Below are 20186 nucleotides of genomic sequence, written 5' to 3'. Positions count from 1 at the left end.
CGGAAAAACCCCCCCCCCCCCCCAAAATATTATCATGTTGTTTTTTCTTGAATTTCACTGGAATCTCCAAGACACTCAAAAAATTAGCTCACTTTTTAAACAAGCATTTGTAACTAAACACACGTTCTGACAGTTATTTGGACAACATGCTATTAAGTTAAATAATGCAGTGACCAAACAGATTTTAAATAAAATGCTAAATAAACAGATGTGTCTACTTTGCTAACAGCTCTATAAAACATCAGACATCCTTCAGTTGTCCCTCTGCCTCATCCTGATCCTTGCCTACCTTCTGCTTGGGAACCGCTCCCAGACAGCTCCAACTTTTCTAAGTAGTTGAGCTTAACTCATGCTTCACCAGCTCCACCTGTCATGTCTCCTCCAGGAGCTCCACTGTTCCCCATCTTTGGGTCTTGCCAACTTTTGCCCATGGGCTTTCACCTTGTCCACACTGGCAAGAAGCTGGGAGGAGGCGGTGCAGGCCCTGCCAGCCCAGGGGCTCTCTCCATTCCTCTTCTGGTGTGACCCTCTTTCATATTCCCTCATCTGCTTCAAACTCCCTCCTGCCTTGCCCAGCCACCAGACTAGCTGTCTCCTCATCAGCCCCCTTCCAAGCACCTCCTGGCAAGTCTGCCTTCCCACATGCTACAGAACACGCTCGCCCCTTCCTGAGGAAGAACCACCACTAACTGGCCTTTGTTCAGAAAAAAGTGAAATGCATCCCAATGCAGGACATCCAAAGTTCTCATTTATGCCCTTGGGGATGGCTCAAGTGAGATGTAATAGTTCACAGCTTCTCGAGGGCTTCCCTGAGAGGCAGTATTTGCAGCCTGAGGAGCAAGCAGTGGAAATACAATTCTTTACTTCAAAATTGATGCTTGTACGAAACTTGACTATTATGTCAAATTTGATAAAATTACATTTAAGGACACAACTGCTTGCAAAGAGAAAACGAGATGACGGCAATAACCACTTTAAGAATAAAAAGATGGACTGGAAATCCCCCAGTTTACAAGGTCTACACTTCCCAAAGGCCATCTTTCTGTTTGTGTCCAGTGTGCACACTGAGAGAAAGACACTAAGAATATAAAATTTTGAATGTAGAATTTGTACCCTAAAAGAATTCCTTAGCTTCAACATAACTTTGAACGCAACTTACAGTTTATAGTCAAATAACTTCTCAGAGACAGTTAAAAAAGCTACAAAGTTCTGAAAATAGTCACATGCTTGTGCTATCTTCTGGAGCTGCATCTCTTACAGTAAACGAGACTCCTCCAGAAGAAGGCTTTGCTTTGAAATCGCATGCATGATTAAAACCAAACTATGACATAGCTACTTACCCTGGGGTTAAAGGCCAGCATCTGAGGATCATTAGGATCAACTACAGAAGGATATGGCTCAAAAATGACAACTTTCCTAGGTGACTCTAATGCAGATCGACACATGGATACTAACAGATCAACCACCTAGGGATAAAGAAAAATATTTGTCCAATATATGTACTTTCATACTGTATCTTCCAGTCTGCTTTTTCTACACATTATAGTAATACCATATTTCCTTGTTACCTATATTATCCTAACCGTGTTATCCACAGGACATAGTTTAGGACTGAAATTTTTCTATTGACCTCAACACGCTTTGGGTTCAGCCCTGGCAAATTATTCCCAGTGCAAAGTAGGACCAGTATCTGGTCCTAAATGTACTATCATGTCAAATACATTGTTTGCAGTTCTGCTTTCTCTTGTGCATATGTGCTAATTCCTGGATTAAATTAATTCTCTAGGGAAGTGAGGTTGTGCTGGATCTGTATATCTCTGCACAGTAGATGCAAGTGAAAAATGCTGCTGAGGGATGGTTTGTCAATCTGTACCACTGCCTGCTCTTCTCCTGAAGACTGTAATCATAGAAACACTTGTAAACATTGTTTTTGCTAAAGCCAGAACAGTGCAGTGATTTAACAGTCATTTGCACAGCTCACACTAGGAGATTCTCTTCCTTCCATCCTGTTGTGCAAAATTACAACATGGCTTTGAATATCTGTGATTTCCTAGATTTCACCACAAGATCATGCATGGCATGTAATCACGTACGTGCACATAAGCACATTTACAAGTTAGCACCTGATTTCTGTATAACTTTCAAAATTTGTAATTCACAGGTTAAAAATAGAATACAGCAATCACAAACCAGAAAGAATGCAGCTTTCTGGCAGCTGTGAAACCTAAATCCAGCTCATAATGAAATCCAAAGTTGCTACAGAAAAATATAGCTGCAAATTAGCTCATTTCTCCCTGTTTTTTTCTGTGCATCCCAAAAACATTCCTGTGTGAAAACAGACTTTTCCATGAAAGAAAGGAAAAGCTGAGATGAGTCGTACTTCGTAGGCATCCCTGGTTCCTCCCACAACTCCATACGGATCAGATCTCATCTCGCAGCTCAAGCTGTTCTAGAAGTTTTTATGTATCTGCCATTGTATCTGATCATTTGGAGGAAAAAAAAAGATGGTCCTTTAGAGAAGCAGAATGAAAATAAGAATCCTGATGAAAGGGAAAAGGAACTGCGCTGCGGTGAGTCATACTGTTGCCATTCTCCTCCTCTGCTCCTTTAGCATGAATGGACAATTTTCTCCATCAGGTTAAAAATATTCTGTTAGTTCCAGTTCCTAAATATCCTACATATATTGAAAAATGAAGTTACTTAAATAATGATCCCTTCCTCCATGGTGGTCTGATTACTTTCCATTTTATGATACCTGTAAGTGTGAGGAATGTTTTAAAATAGGGCATCTGCATTAGCATTTGCAAACGAGACCAGGAGTCTGCATACACAGCCAGGTCAGGCAACAGGCCTGCAACTGTGTAAATGTATTACCATAAAATTGAGCCTGAGTTCATACACCCTGCTTCTCAGAAGCACTTCTTAGCCTCCAGTCGCAAAACACTACCAGGGAAGAGTCTTTCAAGTCCCTAGATCTCTTAATACAGTGACTCAAAGTTGTCTTGCTTTATGATTTGCATGATGGGACTTTGTCTTAAAATTAGTACAGTTCTTCTTAGAACACCAATCCAAAGCCCTCCTTTAAACCAGCTATTGACTCCTATATTGTTTCTCACCATGATACCTGCATATTGCTCTGACATGAGGGAAAAAGTGCATAGATTAGACTTAGTTAAACCCCCAATTTCCCCTGAGATCATTGTTTTGATTGGCTGGAACACAGAGCAACTTAAACATGGAGGTAAGTCTAATACAAACTTGTGTAGGCGTTCCTTGGTAAGAAGTGCTGTGGATCTAGTAATGTCCTTATAGCTGCACCTGAGCTCCTCCTCCTTAACAGTAGGTACTGAAGTATGTAAGTAAGGATCAAAATATTTTTAAGGAGGACAAGATGACACTTGCTGATGACAATTCCCTCTTACAACATCCGTCTCTCTGACAGTGCCTCTCTCTCTCCAGAGACTCTCTACAGCAAGTCTGAACTATCAACAAATCAGGCATTTAATTTTCAGGTATTTTGACTATGTGACTAAAATAAGGCAAGGTGAGTTCAGGCTTGAAAGTTTTAGAAAGTGCAATCACTTATTATTAAGGAAGAGCCATCAGAATACTGGGAGTGACAAAATAAAGGTGTATACCTTAGGAAACTAGCCGAAAGCACAGCAGAAAAAATACAGGATGTGATTTCTAATAATGGGAACCTATACTTAGGCTCCTTCACTACACAAAATGATTTGAAAGAAGATTCATCTGACAAAAGACAGAGATTCAGAATGCGAACACCTACCTCCTACTAGTCAGCATAGGCTCTCTTTATAATCAATGGGAGAAAATAACCACTGTGCTGATAGTCTATGCTGTGATTCACACTATCCTAAACTAATGACAAAAATAGGTCCGACGAATCAAACCCTAGAACTGCTGAATTCTTTCTGCAAACAGGAATGGGAGCTCAAACAGATCAGGTGTTTCTGGGTGCAGTGCTATCACTAGAGTGAAACTTAGCAAAACTTATTACCTAGGTAATAAGGGACAATGGACAAAACCTCTTATCTAACTCCCTTTAGCACCGTTTAGGTTGTAATCACTTCTCTACTCTACAGCAAAGCTCTGTAGATGTAGAGGTACTCTAGAGATCTAGAACAAGCTCCACAGATACCTGCAGGAGTGATATCTACATAAAAAACAGAGTGAGAGCTAACCAGGACCACCTCTCATGTCAGCTGTATTTAAAGAGAAGTGAGAGCTACTTGTTTGTACTTAATGTACAATGTACATGTAATTAACACGTAAGTTTGTACCTAATTTTTCCCTAATTTTAGGAAAGCAAAATTCCAGCTATTCAAGGAGTTAGTCAATAGGACCCCCTGAGACACTGCCCTCAGGGACAAGGGAGCAGAACAGAGCTGGCAGATCTTTAAGGATGCTTTCCATAGAGCACAAGAGCTCTCAATCCCCAGGTGTAAGAAATGAGGAAAGGAAGGCAGGAGACTGGCATGGCTGAGTCGAGACCTGCTGGTCAAACTAAAGGGCAAGAAAGAAATGCACAGGCAGTGGAAGGAGGGACAGGTGTCCTGGGAAGAGTATAGGGATGCTACCTGGTTGTGTAGAGATGGGGTTGGCAAGGCACGGATGGAGCTGAACTTGGCAAGGGATGCAAAGAATAAGGGCTTCTATAGGTATGTCAGCCAGAAAAAGAGGGCCGAAGAAAGCATACTCCCCGATGAACAAGACTAGCAAACTGGTAACAATGCACAAGAAGGCGGCCAAGGTACTCAACAACTTTTCTACCTCAGTCTTCACTGGCAACCTCTCCTCCCACATCTCTCGAGTGGATGGACCACAAGATGGGGACTGGGGGACTAAAGTCCCTCCCATTGTAAGGGAAGATCAGGTTCGAGACCACCTGAGGAACCTGAACATACATAAGCCTATGGGACCTGACATAATGCATCCCAGAGTCCTGAGGGAATTGGCTGATGTAGTTGCCAAGCCACTCTCCATCACATCTGAAAAGTTGTGGCAGTCAGGTGAAGACCCTGGTGACCGGAAAAAAGGAAACATTACATCCATTTTTACAAAGTGTAGAAAGGAAGACCCTGGTAACTATCAAGTTGTCAGCCTCATGTCTGTGCCTGGGAAGATCATGGAACAGGTCCTCCAAGAAGCTATGCTAAGGCACACGGAAGACAGGGAGATGATTGGAGACAGCCCGCATGCTTTAACCAAGGGCAAGTCCTGACTGACCAACCTAGTGGCCTTCTATAATAGACTGACTACATCAGTGGACAGGGGAAAAGCTACAGATGTCATCTATCTGGAGTTCTGTAAGGCCTCTGACATGGTCCCCCAGAACATCCTTCTCTCTAAATTGGAGAGAGATGGATTTGATAGGTGGACTGTTCAGTGGATGAGGAACTAGTTGGATGGTCGCATCCAGAGGGTAGTGGTCAATGGCTCAATGTCCAGATGGAGATCAGTGATGAGTGGTGTCCCTCAGGGGTCTGTACTGGGACCAGGACTGTTTAATATCTTCATCAATGCCATAGACAGTGGGATTGAGTGCACCCTCAGCAAGTTTGCAGATGACACCAAGCTGAGTGGTGCAGCTGACATGCTGAGGGACAGGATGCCATCCAGAGGGACCTGGATAAGCTCAAAAAGTGGGCCCATGTGAACCTCATGAGGTTCAACAAGGCCAAGTGCAAGGTCCTGCACCTGAGTTGGGGCAAGCCCCAGTATGAATACAGGCTGGGAGATGAAGGGATTGAGAACAGCCCTGTGGAGAAAGACGTGGGGGCACTGGTGGGTGAAAAGCTGGACATGAGCCAGCAATGTGCGCTCGCAGCCCAGAAATCATATGCTGGGTGGCATCAGAAGAAGCCTGAACAGCAGATCAAGGGAAATGATTCTGCCCCTCTGCTCTGCTCTTGTGAGACCCCACCTGGAGTACTGTGTCCAGCTCTGGAGTCCTCAGTACAGGAAAGACAGGGACCTGTTGGAGTGGGTCTAGAGGAGGGTCAGAAAAATGATCAGAGGGATGGAACACCTCTCCTATGAGGAAAGGCTGAGAGAGTTGGTGTTGTTCAGCCTGGAGAAAAGAAGGCTCTGAGGAGACCTTGTTGAAGCCTTTCAGCGCCTAAAGAGGGCTTAAAAGAAAGATGGGGACAAACTTCTTAGTAGGGCCTGTTGTGATAGGACAAGGGATAATGGTTTTAAACTAAAAGATTTAGACTAGACACAAGGAAGACATTTTTTATGATGAGGGTGGTGAAACACTGAAACAGGTTGCCCAGAGAGGTGGTAGATGCCCCATCCCAGGAAACATTCAAGGTCAGGTTGGATGGGGCTTTGAGCCATCTGATCTAGTTGAAGACGTCCCCTGCTTATTGCAAGGGGGTTGGACTAGATGACTTTTAAAGGTCCCTTCCAACGCAAACTATTCTATGATTCTAAATGTACATGTAACGTACCATGTTAGTGCCTGAATCAAAAAAATAAAACTCTAGCTCCCCAGAAACACATAGCTGAGGTCTTCAGAGGACTTCAGGCTGAGGAAGAGTTGGGGCTTCATCAGCACACCTCTCTTCATTTCTTACAAGCTTACACAGGTATCCCAATGTTTGGTATGCTAGATGTTGCAAATATAGCCATCTAATGGTCTTCAGACATCACAGGAAGAGCTGATGTTTAGATCCCGCAGTCATGTTCTGAAGTGAAGAAGCTGGTGTACACTGCTGCAAGTTTCTTCCTTTGAGGATATGCCCATAGGCAGTATTCAGGCTCCCAGATGAATAGTTTATTTCCAGTGGCTAGACTCACTAGTGCTAGTTAAAGTTAAGTGAACTGAACGTTTGCTCTTCCAAAAAAAACGTGTTGCTTACTACATAAATGCACAATGAGTGACAGATGTCTAGGAAATCAGAGAGGAATGCACTTTTCCGTAAGATGTGTAAACTTTTAACTTAAGATCTTAAAAGTATCTTAAACATAAGATCTTTTAACTTTTGAATTCACTGTAATCTAAGGTTAAATGGTGATTCTGAAACATAGTTTAAAATACCTTGTTTTAAGGCACATACAGAATTACGAAAGAAAACAGTGATATGGTTATAACAGCTACATTAATAACTGAACTTAGACTCAGGAAGCAAACTTATATTAAATTCCTGATACTTGAGAATAGAGAAAAACATCAGTAAGGACTTTCCCACTGTTATTTAATGATCAAAACAACAGATGCTCAGTGGATAGCTGTATCCCAACAGCATGAACAGGAAGTAGCTTATTAATTGCATGAGAGTAGTAATGGCTCATTAGGTGAAAATAAATGGGAATTATCTCCAAATGACAATGGCTGCCTTTATTAACAACCCAGGTGACCTAACTGAATACAACAGAACAAGAAAACAGACTTACTCTAATTACACGGAAGCAAAACAATGGAAGCACCTCATTAGTACCGTTTGAAAACACCATGCAGAAAACAGTGTATTTACAGCTATAAAAGTGGACAAATAAATAATACTTACCAAACAGTACTCATATGGGGAATATAAATCAAAATAAATACTAGAAGAGACTGAGAAGACTTAGTATAGAAAATCAGACATGAAATACGCATTACATAATTCTACCTGAGCCCCAGTTGCAATTTCATCAGCAGCTTCGTTCATCACTCCTAATGTTTGGAAAGCAAATACACAGAGCTCCCGTTCACAAACAGTGGGCTACACAGAGAAAGAAAGTTAATTATATTTTTGTTCTAGTTTGAGATTCTTGGTTTTATCATGTAATACCTATAACAAACCCCAAACACATTTAATGTTAATTTTTTTTCTTCAGATATTAACTGCAACATTAATTCCAAATTATGAATACATGTTAATTATTGAGGAAGATACATTAGAGAAGCATTTTAATAATCTGAAGAAGAAGTGTGAAGAACTCTAAAACTCTTAAGTACTCACAGAGGCTAAGCTTAAACAAAATCCAAAGAGATTACAAAACCAAAATTACAGGCATAGTACCCAAAGACCTTAACATTATCCTATCAGACTCTGAAAACCTCCTATATAATTAAAATTAATGGAGAACAAATCCAGAAACTAATGGGGGCACACCCCCTTCATAAATGCAGTTTAGTCTTCACAGCTTGTTATTCTGCTGTTGAGAACACACATAAAAATCTGATCCAGAAGACAAATTTCTTGAAGAAGCTACTTTAAATTTAATTTTTAACTAATTTAACAATTTATTTGTAAACTTTAAGAAAATGCATTATATTTTCATAGAATAAACACTGTATTTGGGAAGGCCACATGTTATTTTAATAAATAAAGGTGCTTCCACTATTTTTTCAGATATTAAAAAAAATAATAAAAACCCCTTGCTGTTGAACCAGTTTTTTGCCTATACTTTTGAAAAATTTAATTCACAGTGCCATCACAATGATGAAATAAAAAAATGTATTTAAACTGCATATTGAGTGAGAATTGAGTGTTCTGCCTTCATAAAGCAAGCAAAACAGAAACAAAACCCACAGCTTTAAGTAAAGAGAATAGGCACGACTTCATAGGCTTCCTAATTGGCTACAGCCCTTACAGCAACTCCATGCTTATTTACTGAAAGATAATTAGCAGATCAATTTTTTAAAGGCTCAAGTAATGAATCACACAGTGAATTGTTCTAAGCATTCAAAATGAACAAACAGTTGAAAGAAATACAAGAAAGAAACACAAATTAAAACCTTCCTTACAATTGACCCCAATAAACATAACTTTCTATTACAATATTGAAAACAATAAAAAATATTTTTTGGAAACTATTTCTTTGAATCCATATGATTAAACTGAAACTTAAAACAATCTTTGGTAGGCACTACTGAACTTTTGCAAGTAAAACCTCTGAGTCTAGCTGCCATGATAATCACTAAAGCATTCGTAGTGGTATGCTTTGAAGTTCAAGCCAATGTCTCTAGGAAGCACATGCAGAAATGAAAAAAAATGAATTAAGCACACAAAGAAAACAAAATTTAGCTGAATTCTGTTTCAGGCAAGAGCTTTGTCAGTAATAAGCATAATGCTGTATTTGCAGTCACTTGTTTCATAGCCCTTAAAATATGCATTTGCTGGGTTGCAAAAGACTCAGGACTTCAATAAACATCTGAAATCTACTGCACTGACATATTCTCACATCAGTTGCTTTACAAGAGCTATCATCTTTCAAGTCTAATAGAGTGTCACCTATCTGATTTATTTTATCCGCTATGTTACATTGCATTAGGCAGCAGACGAAGCCTAACATGATCCAATTCGCTCTGCCGTGGCACACTAGACAAAATGTATTTATTATTGTCATTATTCTTAGTTTTTCCACATTTGGAAGGTGATTAAATCATTTGCTTAGTTGGGGAAGCATGGCGGCACTACCACCTTGACTTTCATAATCAACAGTATACACAGACTCCTTTTATTCCAGAGCAAGGGATTGCCCTAGAATAGCAGAGCAATCTAAGTTTAGCCAGCCATGCTTGCCATGAAGAAAAGTATTAAGAGAATACTTATTTTTGTTTACAACCTCAACAAAGTAAGTTATCCTGAGACTTAAAGATGGCAAAGGGAACACAAGAGCTGTCATCTTTGCCCTTGCCCCCCACCTTCTGTGTTATGATCCCAGAAATGTCTGAGCATCTGGAAGAGGGAAGTTAGGAAAATGGTCATTGTACTTATGTTTGGCATTTGAAAGGCCCTTCTTCTCTTGGGTGGACACTGGAGCTAAGATCTTAAGGCTGGAGAAATGTAGATATGAGGAGAAGCAAGACAGGAAAATTTGAGCTCTGAAGAGGAACAGACGTTACTGTTAGGGTCTATACAATTGTTTTGATTTTATGCATTTGATGAACCTTTATGCCCACTGAGTATTTTGGCTCTGCAGTCTAATGGGGAAAATAACTCAAACCCTGAAGCTGTATTGACACTTCAATAGCCTGCCTTCATATATCCACCTGGATGCATTCTAACCCAAACTCCAGCCATTTCAAGAGCACTTTTGGATCCTGTTTCTGAAATTTGTCCCTGTTTAACCAAATCAGATACTTTTAACTTAAATTTCCAAGGCGTGTTAGTAGAGGGTTCCCAGAGATGCTGGCATGGCCGTTTCACTATCTTCCTCTCCAGTCATTAGTTAGGTTCAACCATTTAAACTCCTTTCTTTCCCTCCAAAATTAAAAGATTAGCTTACAATTAAGAAGCAAACATTTGGAGGGCTTTTGTTTGTCACATGATGGTGACTTATCTATTCAGTGTCACATTTCCATGTTCTGGTTTTGTCCACCATTGTGCATGCGAGAACCAATGAAAATGTATGAAAACTAAGTTAATAAGTCAATTCTAGAAGACAGAGCTTAAAGAAAATCACAAGCTTTATGGGAAAACTGGGATACAAGGTTGCTCTTACACCGCTGCTTATGTTTTCCATACTGCCACTGTGTTCCCCCTATGGTGTCTGCTTGTCTCTTCTCTTGTAATAGGATGTGAGTCCTTGGGACAGGAACAGTCTTATTCTGACTTCATATCATAAATACAAGAAATGTCCCTAGCCACAGTAAACAAACAAGAACACCACCACTAACACCTTTATAAAAGCTATGTTGTTCCAATGTCATTTTTGGATGCTCTTATTTTGGTTCAGTTACATGTGCTATTCAGCAAGCTGAACTTTCTAAGAACTTTTGTGTATGTACATGAAAGTATAGACATGTTCTTACTGATGCGGATCCACATCCACAAAGGTACAGAATATCCAACTTCTATTAGATTACTAGTTTCCATTGTTTTCAAAGGGAAAATACACGACAAAATAGGGCTTATACACTTAAGCGTATACTTCCGAATGTGAACCTAATCTTAGGTGCACGCAGAATTTTACAGATTACCACCATCAGCTTGAAGGCATGCAGAGCTGCCTCGCTGGGCAACTTTGTTCTCCACTACCTGAAGAGGGCAGCTGTAACTCCTCTTCAACAACAGCAGCTGCTAGTGGTCTCACATATACTTTATTTTTCACTTGGAAAGGAGAAAGTTAACATAAAGCCATTGACTTCCACAAAACTATTAGCTAAGTGAAGATCATTGGTGCTGAGAGATTATTTAAAAGGATAATTATTCCAGCGGGGAAAAGCCAGAAGAAAATAAGAGCTGGGCAGTTAACCTGAGACTGCAAATGCTTGGAAGCAGAAGGCACTGACAGAAGCAGAAAGCATTTTTGAGCTTTTGACATTTTCAGACTTTTCCTTTAGCCACCCCCATTCTTTGCATGCTCACCATGCAGCCACCCAACTGCTGCTGTGATGAAAAAGGTCTCAGAGTTTCCGCATGTAACAATGCAAGTGTCACTTATTACAGAGTGACTGTCAATGGCAGACAGACAAACCACCTAGGTACTGTAACGTATTCTGCTTCCTGGACTCATACACTACTTAAAATATTTTCTGGACATTCTTTCAATTTGAAAAATCTCAAAATTTCATAGTTGATACTGACCTATCTTTCTACTTTCTAATGTGTGATGTGGCTGTGCTCAGAAGAGGAATGTGCCACCCTTTCCTGTATCCTGTCTTCCTGAGGGATGTCACACAGACACTAATGAGGCTGCAACATGACTAACACACCTAAAAACTCTTGATCTAAAAAGAGAAGCTCAGGGAAGGCTCATAGCCTCACTTACTGCAAACATAACAAATGGTAAAGGTGAAAACATTAGTGACCACTTCTCTTAATGAAAACAACAGGCATGGAGATGAAAAGTAACTTCGAATCTCTATTCTGTTTCCTGCTTTCAACCATGGTAATTGTTAGTTTTTCCAAAGGAGAAACTTCCCGTTCTGGGATCTGGTGGTGCCGGTCGACAGCAGGCTCGATGTGAGTCAGCAGTGCGCCCTGGCAGCCCAGAGGGCAAACCCCATCCTGGGGTACCTTGAAGACAGTATCACCAGCTGGGCAAAAGAGGCGATTATCCTGCTGTATTCAGCATTGGTGGGGGCCTCACCTTGGGTGCTCTGTGCAGTTCTGGGCCCCACAACTTAAGAAGGATGTGAAGGTCCTTGAAAGCATCCAGAGGAGAGCAACAAAGCTGGTGAGAGGGCTGGAGGAATGTCCTGTGAGGAGCAGCTAAGGATTTGGGGCTCGTCTGGTTTGGAGAAGAGGAGGCTGAGGAGCGACCGCATTGCGCTCTGCAGCTTCCTGAGGGGGCAAGCGGAGAGGGAGGTGCTGGTCTCTTCTCCCTGGTATCCAGTGATAGGACATGTGCGAATGGTTCAAGGCTGCATCAGGGGAGATTTAGACTGGACATTAGGAAGCGTTTCTTTACCGAGAGGGTGGTCAAACACTGGAACAGGCTTCCTAGAGGGGTGGTCAATGCCCCAAACCTGTCAGTGTTGAAGAGGCATTTGGACAATGCCCTTAATAACATGCTTTAGCTTTTGGGCAGCCCTGAACTGGTCAGGCAGTTGGACTAGATGACTGTTGTAGGTCCCTTCCAGCTGAAAGAGTCTGTTCTGTCTATTCTATAGTATAAGCTTACTTATAGTATAAAGTCAAGCTAGTGTAAGCTCTACATAGGTTTACACACTGCTAAAGAGCAGGAATATATTTAAAACCCAATCTCACTGTAAACCTGTAAGGTAAGCTGTCTGAATAATCTCACAATATTCATGTGACAGGTGGAACATGCCTCTGAAAGACGTGGGAGATACCACAGTGGTAAGCGGATACAACTTGTAGAAAGATGAGAGTAGACCGAGGCTGAATAAGAAATGTCAGTTGTTCTGTTTGGTTTTGTTTTGGTGGATTCAGATTTTATTTTCTGCTTTTCATTTTTTGTGCATTCTTGGGCAGCTTATACATTATTTTTTTAAATTTTTACTTCCCAGATATATAAATAGATGGCAAATAAACAAGCATTATGGAGTGCTAGCTGGGCAAGGTTCACTTTGGTAAGTGCCATTTTACTGTCTTAGTAAAAAATAAAGCAACTTAAATCCATTCTACTAAAGTAGTGGTTGTGACTGGAGAGGCTATTTTCATAAAAACAGATACAACCAGCCTATATTGTGGAGTAATGGTAAGAAGGACCATGGCATTATTCCACAAGAACCTTGGAATTCCATAAGCATCTTGGCTAAACTCCAGCCCAGCTAAACATATTTGTACACCTACACTTTTCATCACATGATGTTTATTCTACTCAAAAAAGCTCCCAACTTTAAGCAGTGTACTGTTTCTGGACATCAATGCTACTGTGTTTCAGTGGTGGCTAAGAATCTTATATTCAAAGGACAGAGAAATCCAAGACCTCTTCAAGTCAACAGGAACTCACCAAGGTCAAGATTTCACCCATAATGAATAAATCGTAACTCAGCACTTTGGGATGAAAAACATTCAAAAAATGTAAGCTTACTAATATAAGAACAGATATATCAGAATTACCAGACTGTCCTTTTACAGCTAAATACTAACAACAGGTATTTCAAATATTGTTTTACAGCATGTTACCATTCATATTTTATGAGCAAAACTTTAAACAGCAGAGGTGTCTGTACCAGAGTGCAAATTTCAAAGAAACTAGCTTGAATTTAGTTTAGTTTTGCTGAGTTTTTTACTATTTCCTGCTTTGTTCTGAAGAGGCCTCAGACTAAGGTTTCAACACAAGATGGCACTCTAAAGAGAAGTCTTGACTGAAAGAAAAATTATTGATACAGAGAGGGTTTTTTATCACCTTATTTAATACATTCCGAGATTTTTTTGTCCTGTATAATTGTCTCACAGGTCTTTAAAATCCACTCAATGATGCTGTTTTACCAATGGCTTTAGTATTTGTAAACGAGGAATTTGGGAAGGCATAGACAGTAAGATAGACATTAGCCACACAAATTGTACTATGTAAAAGCTGAGTATGATCACAGAATTACAGAATGATTGAGGTTGGAAGGGATCTCCAGTGGTCATCTGGTCCAGTACCCCTGCTCAAGCAGGCTCTCCCAGAGGCAGCTGCCCAGGACTGTGCCCAAATGGCTTTTGAATGTCTCCATGGATGTAGACTCCACAACCTCTCTGGGCAGCCCGCTCCCATGCTCAGTCACCCTCAGAAAAGGTGAAAAAGGTAGGAAAGTGTTTTCTGATGCTCCAACAGGATCTTCTGTGTTTCAGATTGTGCCCATTGCCTCTTATCCTGTCACTGGGTACCGCTGAAAAGAGCCTGACTTCATCCTCTTTGCACCCTCCCTTCAGGTATTTATAGACATTGGTAAGATCCTGCTTGAGCCTTCTCTTTTCAAGGCTGAACAGTCCCAGCTCTCTCAGCCCTTCCTCCTATGTGAGATGCTCCAGTCCCTTAATCATCTTAGTGGCCCTTCCCTGGACTCTCTCTAGTAGCTCCATCTCTCTCTTGTATGGGGGAGCCCAGAACTGGACACAGTACTCCAACTGTGGCCTCACCAGTGCTGGGTAGAGGGGAAGGATTATCTCCCTCCACCTGCTGGCAATTCGATTCTTTAATGCAGCCCAGGATACCATTAACCTTCCTTACCACAAGAGCACATTCCTGGCTCAAGTTCAACTTGGTGTCCACCAGGACCCCCAGGTCCTTTCCTGCCAAGCTGCTTTCCAGCTGGGTGGCCCCCAATATATACTGGTGTCTGGGGTTGTTCCTCCCTAGATACAGGACTTTGTACTTCTCCTTGTTGAACTGCATAAGACTCCTGGCAGCCCATTTCTCCCCCGTGTCGAGGTCCCTCTGAATGGGGACCCCATCACTCTGGAGTATCACTCACTCCTCCCAGTTTTGTACCACCTGCAAACTTGCTGAGGGTACGCTCTTCTCCATCATCCAGATGATTAATGAAGATATATACAGGACTGGACCCAGCATTGACCCCCGAGGTACACCACTAGTTGATGGCCTCCAACTAGACTTTGTGCCACTGAGCTTCACCCTCTGGGCCTGGCCATTCAGCCAGTTTTCAGTCTACCTCACCACCTCCTCATCCAGTCCATGCATCAACAGCTTGTCTACGAGGATCTTATGAGAGACAGTGTCAAAGGCCTTACTGAAATCCAGGTAGACAATATCCACTGCTTTCCTCTCATGTTCCAGACCAGTCACTTCATCACAGAAATTTATCAAGTTGGTCAAGCATGACTTCCCATTGGTGAAGCCATGCTGACTACTCCTGCTGATTTTATTGTTCTTAATGTGCCTGGAAATGGTTTCCAGAGTTAGCTGCTCCATCACCTTCCCAGGGATCGAGGTGAGGGTGACCAGCCTGTAGTTCTGTGGGTCCTCCCCTTCTTGCCCTTCTTGACTTTCCTCCAGTCTTTGAATGTGATAATACATGATCATATATTTTTATTATACTTCTTTTAATCAGATCCTTAAATATAATAACCACTTTTGTTAATGACTCATGATCTTATTATATTTAAATGTTTGTAATAGAAGTACATGCTGAATTCCTAAAACAAAATATCTCTGTACTATTACAGCAGCAAAACTATTGCGTTACTAAAATGTAACTTAGTCCTTCCCTAGAATATTATTATCAGCTCTAGAGTACAGGAAGATTTTCATATGGCATTAAAAAAACACATTAATAGCCTTATAACATAGAACCAAATAATGCTGAAGTTTCTTTACTACATTATTATATTTGCTTTGGAAAATACATTTTTTAGCTAGACGAACCAAATCATATGGTTGAAAAGTACCTCTGGAGGTCAGTTAGTGTGTTTATTCTCTCATACAGGACTAGCTTTATCTAAACTTTATCTGAAGTTTTAGATAAAGCTAAAATTAGCTTTCTCTAAAGCTTTACCAAGCACCGGAACAGGTTGCCCAAAGAGGTTGTGGAGTCTCTGTCCTTTGAGATTTTCAAAAGCCAGTGAAAGGCAGTGCATGAAACAAGCTCCAGTTTCAGAGGCTTTTCACTAGAGACACCTGCCCCATGGGAGAATATCTCAGTATTTCAGAATGGACTTTGTGGAGGTTGTTAAAATTTCCTAAGTTTACTTCTAATATTTAGTCTAATATGGTAGTTTGACAGAAATCAGGACAATCTATTTAACTATTTTGACAACACATGTGTGAATGATACACCATTTGAAAATATCAGAAAAAAAGCATTCTAAAATATGTTTTTGAAACAATTCAAATCTAGCCATTAATTACAAACAAATAATATTCCCTTTCTCACTCATCTGAATAACTTCTCTGTTGAAAACAAATTCAAAGACAGTAACACAAGGCTAACAATTCAAATGAGCAGACTCTTATTGTTTTCAGTAGGTTTACCAGGTCTGCCTTCTCCATCTCTCCTCAGCACAAAACCTGTGTCTGACCCTGTACTTCCCACTGTTTTTCAAAGCTGAGCAAAGAGCTACTTCAGACGAGACTGATGACAGAGCTCCTGAGAGCTGCACAGCACAGGTCGCCTTGCAGGAGGATGCACTGTGATTCTTTACGTGAGGTAAGGGAGCTGTTTGGATGTAAAGGCTGCAGTCCCAACCTTCGCTAATGATTTCAAAGCCGTTTCTTAATCCTTCTAGGAAGAGTGAAATATGTAGGATTCAGATCACCGTTAGGAATAACCACACAAAATAGTATGGTTTAGATTATGCCAGAGGTTAAATAATACTTTTTCTTCTTAGGATCCATGTATTCACTGAATTTTCCCTGTGCTTTGCAGAAAGACTGCAAATCATGCCATACAGTGATTTCAGGGAATTTGCAGGTTTTGGTGGCAATCTATGTAAGTGTGTATCTCTAAATAGCCAATTTAGCTTTTATAACTTTGGGTGCACTGTAAATAATCATTAGATCTCACTGTGCTCTTGAAAGAAATACTAAAGAAACATGCTATGATGAGAAATTACATTCACCCTTATCTCTTATAGCAAAGGCATAAACCAGTACAGGAAAGCATTGACTACTTCAATGTTGTTTTTTTTTAAAAAAGGGGATGGAATGAAGCAATGGACCATGGACCTTTATAAAGAAGAGTGTTACAGCTTCACGATGCGTTATAGTATTTTTCTACGACCCCTTCTTCCTTTCCAGAGAACTTTTGTCCTTCCCCTTCACAGTAATACAGCTGCAGATCCTTGTGAAAGCATTAGGTTTGTGAGTGTTTTGAAGTTACCCCATCTACATAACATGTTTTTATCTACACACACACTTGTGGAGTACACACAGGACTGTATCTGTAATTCTGGTCCTCTGTACTTCAGGGAACTTCTTGAGCTCAAAAGAAAACTGGTTGTTCTGAAAGATCCGTACTTTGCTCCGTAAAGAAATTCCCAAGAGAAATCTAAGAATTTTGTACTTATTCATCCTCAGTAAGTCATTAAGGTAGCCTCTTTCTTTATCCTCAGTAAGTGACTAAGATAGCCTAACAACATCCAAAGATTCCTGTGTACAACAGGATTTCTGAACCAGGAGGGAACATTTGCATGATTGGATTAGTACCATCGGCTCTGGAGCAAGACAGGTGTCCACTGTAAGAGCATAAAGCCAAACATATGCAATTGCATTATGCAGCTGTTCTGCAGCAGTCATCTTCCATATGATGGTATGTCTGCCATGTGCATCTAGTGTCTATATTAAGCTATGCATAAAGACACATCTTGTTGTCATCAAGTTGCTCTTATCTTATGGGAAAGAAGATGTCAAGATTTTAAGAAAGCAAAGTAAATTGAAATAGATATTAAAAACAGAACACCCTCCAGAAAAAGTTATCTCAGAAAAAGAAACACAATACCGAGAAGAAAGCTTGTGCCAAGAGAGACTGACTTAAAGATACTTTATAACTATGATGAAAACATAGCCTGTAGAGCAAATCTGCAGAAAGGAAAAACTTTATCTCTCAGTTTCACTGGGTATCTTCAGCTGTCCTGAGGATGAGACATCTGACTTATGCAAGTCATTAATATCCAGCACAAAAAAATACACCCAAAAAATGAGTTTACAGTATTAAAAGAATGTAATTATTGTGTGATGGCAACTCTTGAGCTTTTTAAACTGCATTTCAAGACAACTAATGAAACTACACGATAGTTCAGGAAAGGTTTCAGGCTTATATACTGGAGCATTACACAATCAAATACCTTACTGGCTTCTTCGCAATTGTGTAAAACTCCATTAAATACCAGAAAATTAAGCCTCAATACATTTTAAAATAACATCTGAAGCAATAACTTTGCTACGCTTTTATAAATTCATATGCCCTCTTTGTCATTGAAAAGAAGGTCAAAAGGTAGAAGGGAAACTCATCGTTAAGGATACACACACCCAAACATGACCCTGTGTGCATCTGTGTGGAGGAACTATTCTTTAAAGGAAAAGACTGGTGAACCATCTAGAGTTATTTAGTCTGTGGCATCTCCTGTGATACAACCAGCTACAGATAGAGCCTATCTAGGTAATGTCTTTGAGATATGGACATCTGTGGAAAACGGGATCTAGACACAGAATCTAAAAATATAAGCAGACCGTAGCAAGGTTCTCATTACAAAACCTGATGAAGTTACTGTGGTAGCAAAAGTATGAGCACTCTACAGCCCTTTATGAAGGCTAGGGATACTACATATGGGATCCATTAAGTGACGTAAGGCTAGATTGCATGTAGCCTTGCCCACCGCATTCTGCTTAATAAAGTACTGTATTTCTGAGATCTGCTCTTGCAGCAGTATTAAGCATAAAGTGCTCTCTTCCAGCTGGGTCATTCTTTATTCTCTTTATATACATCATATATATCTGTACATATGAGTATGTGTGTGTGCACCTGAAGCGTGTAAAGAAACTCTACAATCGACTACTTTAGGTGGCCTCTGCCAGAGTCCTCAGCAGAGTGAAGCATAAATTTCCTTAAGACGCTTTGGCAAGCTCATGCTTGATTCAAACTGAGATCCCTTCTCACCTTCTACAGAACTGCAAAGTCATTAATGGCTCTATATTGCTTATTGAGTCATTCAAGCATACACAGAGCATGCTAGATTTCTTCCCTCTATCTCCCTTCTCCCTGGGTTATATAATGACACTCCTTCATTTTTGCAAAGCTTGCTAGGTTTTGCTGCTTGCAAAGGCACTGATATGTTTAGTGGCAAACATGTCTGCATTCTCCTCTGTTTTGAAGTGCTGAAAAACTCTCAGACAGCTAAAATGACCCCTCTTTAAGCTGCAGACAGAGAAAAGTAATTCTGAGGGGTTTTAATCTCTAAGGTGGGAAAGCAAGAAGAATTAAGATTTTTTTTATTTAGAGCAGATGACTTTCCAGTCTGTTTTCTTTTAATAGTTCATCATGTGAACAGGAATAAATCCTACTGTTTGCTTTTGTCCTATGGACAATAGATAAAACCCAATAATTTAAATTATTGCATTATCCAAACTTTACTCACTCTCCAAACATTACTGACTTTGTCTTATGATGTCACAGGTAACATGCATAGGAGTGCATTCAAAGATGAACAACAAGGAACTGATGCCTTTTCTACAGGCTTCTAATCAAGGTTTGGTTTCAAAAGTACAGAGGTTTAACCATGACTTGAAATGGTGTTAACTGAATATGTAGATGCTTTCGCAAATCCTGTTAGCAGCTTACTTGCATACCCTGTCTACAGTCAGAATGCCTGACCATGGTGCCAGAGTGTCATGGGGGATGATGCTGAGGTGACTTTTGCTACCACGTAAGCAACAACCTTCCTGAATTTAGTTCCATGGAACTATCATAGATGATGTCTGCTTCAACTTACATGTAGTTGCTCGCCACACTGTGGGGAAATTGGCAGGTGTCAGACCATACAAATGTTGGTATTAGTTTTCCATGGCTTTAAGCTTTTAAGGTTACTCAGGTTTCCATAGGATTCAGGACAGGTGAAAAAAGGAGGATTCTAAACTGCAAGATCAATCCTAAAGGTAAGAATTTTTTTCTCCTAATATACTCTTTCACAAAGCTGCACTGATTCAGTAGCTCCAGGCAGAGTGTGTCTCTCATGACCAATCTTACTCTTTTTCACTGTATGCATTCACCAACAGCAAGAGAGGGTACAACACTCAGCATGCAGAATTCCTAGTTCCCAGTTATACAGGAATGAAAGGAAGGAAAAGCTGCCTAAGTGGCTAGACTTTGGGCATAC

At 40.5% G+C, this 20186-nt stretch overlaps 1 protein-coding gene across 2 annotated transcripts in view; it reads right to left on the bottom strand.

Annotated features, from left to right (window-relative positions):
- Positions 1-20186, bottom strand: part of PARP8 (poly (ADP-ribose) polymerase family, member 8) — a 116990-nt gene that overhangs the window by 15063 nt on the left and 81741 nt on the right. Inside the window, exons 15-16 of one of the 2 annotated variants that reach the window (XM_010563530.1) lie at positions 7638-7730; positions 1341-1466 (exon numbers count right to left, since the gene is read on the bottom strand). In XM_010563530.1, the coding sequence (XP_010561832.1) occupies positions 1341-1466; positions 7638-7730 (219 nt within the window). The remainder of the gene's footprint in view (positions 1-1340; positions 1467-7637; positions 7731-20186) is intronic. The other variant, XM_010563531.1, reaches the window with a different exon arrangement.

Source organism: Haliaeetus leucocephalus, unplaced genomic scaffold (assembly GCF_000737465.1).
Source record: "Haliaeetus leucocephalus isolate CR32 unplaced genomic scaffold, Haliaeetus_leucocephalus-4.0 Scaffold169, whole genome shotgun sequence".
Lineage (NCBI taxonomy): Eukaryota > Metazoa > Chordata > Aves > Accipitriformes > Accipitridae > Haliaeetus > Haliaeetus leucocephalus.
This window is presented reverse-complemented; position numbering and strand designations above follow the sequence as displayed.